General features: G+C 40.7%; 2 protein-coding genes across 2 annotated transcripts in view; both read left to right on the top strand.

The window, feature by feature from the left end:
* LOC135708141 (BOS complex subunit NOMO1) overlaps positions 1-7,235 on the top strand; it is a 546,399-nt gene that overhangs the window by 486,368 nt on the left and 52,796 nt on the right. The window lies entirely within an intron of this gene.
* On the top strand, positions 3,926-6,403 carry LOC135708200 (zinc finger protein 557-like). Its single transcript, XM_065230206.1, has 3 exons — positions 3,926-4,245; positions 4,307-5,578; positions 5,653-6,403. The coding sequence occupies exons 1-3, from the start codon at positions 4,147-4,149 to the stop codon at positions 5,830-5,832; spliced, it is 1,551 nt and encodes a 516-aa protein (XP_065086278.1). The 5' UTR covers positions 3,926-4,146; the 3' UTR covers positions 5,833-6,403.

The following is a 7,235-nucleotide window of genomic DNA, read 5'->3' on the forward strand; positions in this document are numbered from 1 at the left end:
GCCAAGCTTTGCTTGCCGTTCCCCGCTTGCTGCATCGTCGTGGGATTCGTCAGGAAGAAACACAAGAGCACAGCACAGATAGAAGGTAGTTACGCACACAAGAATAGGACTAGATAGAGAAATAGCATAAAGAGGAGTAGGAAAAAAATACAAACAATGGAAATTTCGTAAAAGCATGCTTTAGTTAATAATAAAATCTCAACTTACCGTTTTCCGTTGTGAAATAAATGTTTGATTTGAAATTGATGTAATGTTGTTGATCAGTCCTATCAAAGATTAGAATGAGAGGAAAAAAGTATCTTTACGTTGTTTTAGGGTCCGTGTAATTATGTTGTTGTCTTCCGCGTGGTCGGAATTTGACTGGTATGTTGCGTACCTTTTTTGCTGCAGCTGCGCCTCTGGCGGAATTTAAGGCAAACTACCGATGAGGAGAACTTGACGTGGAACGTCGTTTAGGGTTTGTGTATTCTCTTACCGGGAGCTTTTTGGAGTTATTTCGATGTTGTGAGAGATTATGCTGTTTTGCAATAGAGGTTTCTAATCGATCGAATTCGGTAGTAGCATAGAGGTAACTCTAAGACTAGTAGGTCCCGAAGAAACGTGCTCAACCTTTTGGCTCAGCTCTGGTACTATCTTCGGTCCCAAGCTAATCGATTCACCCCTCTAAACATAGGAAAAACGAATAACCCCTCATTTCATCTGTCAAACTTTCATAGCGAATCAAAACAAACATTGCGTAGTACTAGAATTTCGACTAGAATGGGATACGTTAATCGTTTGCTTGGGACCAATAGGCTAGTCAAGTAGTGAGCCAATTTAAAATCGTTAGTTTCGTATTGATTGTTGGTAGTAGTCAAGCTGGCTCGATCACTTCTTTCTAGGAAGATTTTCACTAGGACTCGCCCTGGGGCAGTCTCATCTGGGCAAACTCAACGTGGCCTGCGGTCTCCTTTAGCGGAGTGGCGCTTAAGCCGCAGGCTTTACCGAGATCGGCCAGTGTCGGCTACAAGCTCTGTACCCGGTATTATCAACAATCAATACGAAACTAACGATTTTAAATTGGCTCACCACTTCACTAACCTATTGGTCCCAAGCAAACGATTAACGTACCCCATTCTAGTCGAAAGTCTACTACTACACAGTGTTTGTTTTGATTCGCCATGAAAGTTTGACATATAAAATGAGGGGTTAGTGGATTTTCCTATGTTTCGAGGGTTGAATGGATTAGCTTGGGACCGAAGAGAGTACCAGAGCTGAGCCAACAAGTTGAGCACGTTATTTCAGGACCTTCTAGTCTTAGAGTTACTTCTATGGTATTATCATAGAGGTAACTCTAAGACCAGAAGGTCCCGAAGAAACGAGCTCAACTTTTTGGCTCAGCTCTGGTGCTATCTTCGGTTCCAAGCTAATCGATTCATCCCTCGAAACATAGGAAAATCCACGGCCCTTCATTTTATCTGTCAAACTTTCATAGCGAATCAAAACAAACATAGTGTAGTACTAAAATTTAGGCTAGAATGGGGTACGTTAATCGATTTTCTTGGGACCAATAGGCTAGTCAAGTAGTGAGCCAATTTAAAATTGTAGGTTTCCACCGGGTAACACGCTTACTTCAGCTTACTCACCGGGTGAGTCGATCGTTGTTGCGAACGCGACATTTGCTAATCAAGCAACATCATTATCAAGGAAAGATCAGACTATGAAAATAATTGTATTTCAGACAAACCATGTTTCCTCGTAAAGTAAAAACAGGTATAAGGATAACGTTTTGCAAAGAAAGTGGAACGAAATATTACAAGACTAGTTGTTTATTTAGGTCTATGTCTGCCGCGCTCAGGTATAGCTTAGAATAGAGTTGTAGGATATGCACTGCACGATAGATAAGCGCATGCCAGAAGGGCGTATAGGGACACGTCCACATTTATATATTTTTTACCTGAATTTGAAAGCGTTGCGAGGTGGAAGTTTGTTACGTAAATTAGGAGAGAATGAAGGTGATAAATGTAGGAAGGAATCTAGTTTTTTAATGTTGTCCCATTTTCACCTACACATTAGATTAGGGAATTTTTCTACTCGAGGATCATTTTAAGGATAGAATTTCGCTATATAAGGGAAAAGAATTGTAGAATAAAGTTAGTTCATAAGTGATACTCAATGCGGCTGTATCGTTGTTTTCATCCGAAAACTCCTTGGTAAGTTTCTAGTTCAAGAAAAACTGTTGATTCCCAAAGTAGAATAGGCTCTCACAATAGTTAGTGCACTGGCTCTTGGGCATAAAATCTCAAAGATATTTCTGAGCTAAAAACTACACACAAAAAATTATCGTTAATAAAATTAAAAAAACCATTGATAGAATTAAAAGTTTGCGTTGGTTCTTTTTGGTAGAAAGCCTTTTGCATTCAAAACAAAAGTCGGCCAACTGTCAATTCAAAAGTAGCTCATTCTTTAATTTTAAAAGTTGAAACTTTCAAATCGAATTGTAGAACTGTCAATCTAATAGCCTATGGTTTTTAAATATACTCATTAAAGGTTTTAATTTAAAAGATGGGTTTTTTTATCGCAATGGTGTACGTTTTCATCTCAAATATTATGTATTGCTTTAGAAAAATGAAACACATACATATTTAATTTAATTCATTTTAGTTTATTAAAATTTTCAATCATCACTGAAAGGCCACTGCATTATGGAATCTTCCATTGCAAGCATTTTACACTAATGGTACAGTTGATATCTGAATAATTACTTCCTGATGGGCTCGGTGTGGGGACGTACTTGAAGAAAAGTTCCTGTTTAATGGTGATGGTTGATGGGAGTAGCTTTCCTTTCCGGCAAGACTGACGAGGCTGCTGAAGATCAAAACACATCAATTAGTCAAATCGGAAGCAAGATCGAAAGTCTTCAAAAATTTCATCAACTTACCTCCAAATCCGGCAACTGGAGTATCCTTCCACTCGATAGTGTCCCCGCGGGTGCCTCCATATTATTATTCGTATCGTAAAGAAGGGAAACTATCGTGCCGGCGGATGAAATATATGAAAAAATAGAATACACTGCTGCTACTCCTGCAAGTTCTCACAGCTGGTTTTGTTTTATTTTTTATTTCCCATGTCAAATTTAGCGGGAAACGGAGGTCCAGTACTGTCAAAAACTACGCAATGAAGAGGTATTTTGACAGTTTTACAACTTTTATCTTAAAAAAATCACTTCTAAAATTACAAGTCGAAAGTGAAAGAAACATTTTTAAACCAAAAATATAAGTTTAATTTTGAAAACTTTGATAGTTGAAACTACGAATTTTGGGAAACTTTTAATTTGATTATGCATTATTTTTATAGCAACAATTTTTGTTCTTTGTGTGTATATTTTCAATTGATTGAGACTCTCTCCACTCAATAAGTATTGGCTCTCACCCTGGTTAGAGCAACTAGCTTTAAGTCCTGCGGGAATTCCAATAAATTGAAATTAACAAGGTTTCCAACTTGCAGTTGGTCGAGTACTCCTTCACCCGACAAATAAAATAAAGTGTTAGCAGCGATAGCGTTCCTTCGCACGTGTAAATCGATTGCATCGCTAACAATCGTACTCAATTTTGTCTGATACAGGAAATCAGGAGATGCTAGCGCTACGTAATGGCGACGTTCCCACTTATCTTTACACAAGTTTCTGGTGGGAGTTGTACGTCTTTTCTCTGTGGAGATTCTAAGATTTCACCTCGCTGTCAGCATTAATATCATCATGCAGTGACGGCATCTGCGTTGAGCTTTTACGGCATTTTCCGTATGGGTTTTTTGTCAAACACCGTGTATGAGCTTTTTAAACTTTTATGCTGCATGGGGTTTCCAGCTTGACGGCTCCCAAGTAAATGTTTGTTCTACTATATCGACTGTATCGATGATTGATAACAGTGCGATCCAACGTAAACATCTCTCGCGGTATCGTCGCTTTTCAGATTGTTTTTTCGCCAAATTTTCCTTGAAAAAGATTCGACTAAGCGTAAACGAAATAAAGTTCTCTTTGCTAGTCAATAGCTACGTAAAATTTTGCGTAGGAAAATGTGGTAAAAGTTCAATAATCCGGTGAGATTCAATTGCAGCGCTGATAGGTGTTGTGATTGGGAAGTGAAAGTTTCTGGATCTGGAATTGAAATGACTGCAAAATGCAACTTATGCCTGTTCTATTGTCCTCCTTCGTCGATGGAGAACGATGATCTACGTCGGATGGTCGATAAGGTTTTCTACTTCAAGGCTCGTGTTAATGAAATTGCTTGGCCGCTGATGAATTAACGTTGTTGTTTAAACATTGTAGATTTTCCGAACTCAAAACGATCCAACGTTGATCTGCGAAACCTGCAAGGGAACGGTGGATAGATTCTACGAGTATGCCGAGAATGTATGGAGGAATCAGCAGTTCCTGCGGGAGAGCTCGATTCCTTCGACCAGTAGCAACATGCAGGTCGCTGCGAAGGTTGAGATAGACCCACAACTGGGGTCGCAAAAAATGGCTAAGAAGGTAAAGGAGGAAGAGGAGGACGAGGATAATATTTATGAGGCAAAAGCATATGTGGAAACAAGTTATGACATTGCGGATGAAACGGCTCGAGGAAACAATGTTAAGACTAATCGCGAATGGATGGCACCGGAGGGCACTGAAGAGGCAGACAATGGAAATGAGTCGGATGATTCAGAAGGGACCGATAGCGATGCTATTGAGAACCAAGATGAAACAGCGGAAGTTAATGTGGAAAAACCCAAACGAAAGTATACCCCAAATAATAGAGTAGTGAAAACGGTTACTCCAAAGATGGCCCTTGAAGAGCAACTACTACAGCATTATAAATTGAGCTGTGATTTGTGTTCGGAACCGTTGGCCAGTTTTGCTGAGCTGATGGCACATTTTAAGCACATTCACAATCAACAGGGATATTTAAAGTGCTGCAACAAGAAAATCCAGAGGAAATACTGGATGATCGAACACATCCAGGTGCACCTGAATCCGGACGCATTCCAGTGCGTTATCTGCAAGAAGAGTTATAGCTCAAGTCGTGTGTTGAAGGAACACATTAAAGAAGTTCACACGCCGAACGAAGAACGAGCGATCAAGTGCGAAACCTGTCAGAAGCCGTTCGCAACGCAGCGAGCACTCAGCTCTCACCTGATGGCGGCTCATGGCTCTGTTCCTTGTCCGCAGTGTCCCAAGTTGTTGGCCTCGCAGGGATCGCTAAAAAAGCACTTGGTCATGATGCACGGCGAGGGAGAGCAGTATGTGTGTGACATTTGCGCCAAAGTATTCCGCTCGAAACCCTGCTTTGATAAGCACGTCAAGATCCATATGGGAACCTTTGAAGCCGAGCGGGTTCAGTGCGGTGTGTGCTTCGCTTGGCTTACGGACAAGTACTGTCTGAGAAAGCACATGCGTCGCATTCACAGCAACGAGGACGAAGTGGTGGATTGTGGGGAGTGTGGCCGACCACAGCGCAACCAAATCATGCTGAAAATGCACGTGGCCCGGGCTCACGGCGAAAGTCGCTTCGAGTGCGAAATTTGCCTCAAGAAGTTCAAACGGTCGCATCACATGAGGGTCAGTACCTATAGTTACGGTTTAATCTGACGTTTGTATAGGGCGATTGATGGAACGGGTTTTTGATTTTATAGGAACACAAAGCGATTCACCACACCGGCGAGGAGCTGTACGGTTGCGACTACTGTCCGGAGCGGTTCAACAACAAGAACAAACAGTGTTTGCACCGGAAGATGTGCCATCCGGTTGAGTTCGAGGAAGAGATGCGCAAGAGAACGGGTGGGGTAGGGGTACTCCCTGTCCAGCACTACTGAAACCATTATCTTCACTGCCCTGCGGGTCGGTCAAGAAAACACTTAAAAGTATACATTGCACATGGCTCTCTAGTCTTGCCGAACGATGACTGCGACAATGACCAAATTTGAGTTTAGTTTACTCATAAATCGCAAAAGTGCAGGAATTCAGTTTTTTTGTTTGCCCAGGAGAAACTTACCGAATATGAGATTAGGTAAAGATTGGATTCACCCTGTCTATTGGTACTACTCCTAGACTGAGTAAAATGTTCGTCAATTTTCTTAATTTTTCGGCAGATTTTTTAGATTTCCCACAGGAAAAAATTGGGCAAATTTACTAATCGCTAAGTCCCTCACTTTTTGCGATTATGAGTAAACGGAACTCAAATTTGGGTTGATCTCATTGGCCGTGTGGGTGTCCTGCACATTACACTGACAGTCCCATGACTTAAGAATGTAAAATGAACGAGTACATAGCAATCAAAAGAAGGCAGAATTTCATTCGGGGAAGTGGCCATTCGGATATATCAGGAATAACATTTGATAACGGCACAAAAGTATTTGTAAACAAACTTTATAAGGCCCTTTACACGCAAACCAACAACATCATCGGATAGGGGCAACTATCACCTTTCCGAAAGTGGTAGTGGTTTGCGTGTAAAGGGCCTTAGAAAGTTGGTTTACAAATGCTTTTGTGCCGTTATCAAATGTTATGCCTGATATGTAGATATAAATAACTTATTGAAATAACACAAAACTTACGAAAGATACAAATAAATGTGCGAAATAGTTTCCTCTGAATTGTAGATAACACTGGGCATTTATTCAAACTTTCGCTTGGAGGGTACCCACCAGAAAGGAATTGAGACCTTTACATGTTGTTGGCCACTTTGTGCTTTGTGGGTGACATAGGGCTAATTACCCCATTTCCGGCCTATTAAGCACAACCCGCACTTAGGCTGGGGTCCATTTGGTGAATTTTCACTTAAATTTGACACTTCGAAACTAAATTATAATGTTCGAAAATCCCTCTGTTGTTGATCGGCCAATTTTCGAGAAGGTGTGTGTCAAAATTGATTCCTTGTCTGTCAGATATAAGTCTGCTGGAATAGCAGGTTAATTTGGAAATTTTCCATCTGTCAAGTTTAAGTGAAAATTCGCCAAATGGAACACAGCCTTAGGCTGTGAACCATTTGCCGAGTTAAATTTAACTCGTGGTTAAAAGTGACATTTCGAAAGTTATTTTCTATGTTCGAAAATCCCCGTGCTGTTGATCGACCGGTTTTCGAGCCACAGTTGTCAAAATTTAACTTCTTGTCTGTCAGAAGTAACCACGCTCGGATAGCAGGGTTAATCGATAACTTTCCATCTGTCAAATTTTAACCAAAAGTTAAAATAATTCGCCAAATGGTTCAGAGCCTTAG

This window comes from Ochlerotatus camptorhynchus, unplaced genomic scaffold, assembly GCF_037179485.1.
Source record: "Ochlerotatus camptorhynchus isolate MF236.1 unplaced genomic scaffold, CSIRO-AGI_Acam_v1.1 ptg000328l, whole genome shotgun sequence".
NCBI lineage: Eukaryota > Metazoa > Arthropoda > Insecta > Diptera > Culicidae > Ochlerotatus > Ochlerotatus camptorhynchus.

Excerpts from the sequence above, each read along its gene's own strand:
- LOC135708200 (XM_065230206.1), top strand. The coding sequence starts at position 4,147 with ATGACTGCAAAATGCAACTTATGCCTGTTCTATTGTCCTCCTTCGTCG. Across the intron at positions 4,246-4,306 it reads ATAAGGTTTTCTACTTCAAG|ATTTTCCGAACTCAAAACGA; the intron begins GCTCGTGTTAAT and ends TAAACATTGTAG. Across the intron at positions 5,579-5,652 it reads AACGGTCGCATCACATGAGG|GAACACAAAGCGATTCACCA; the intron begins GTCAGTACCTAT and ends TTGATTTTATAG.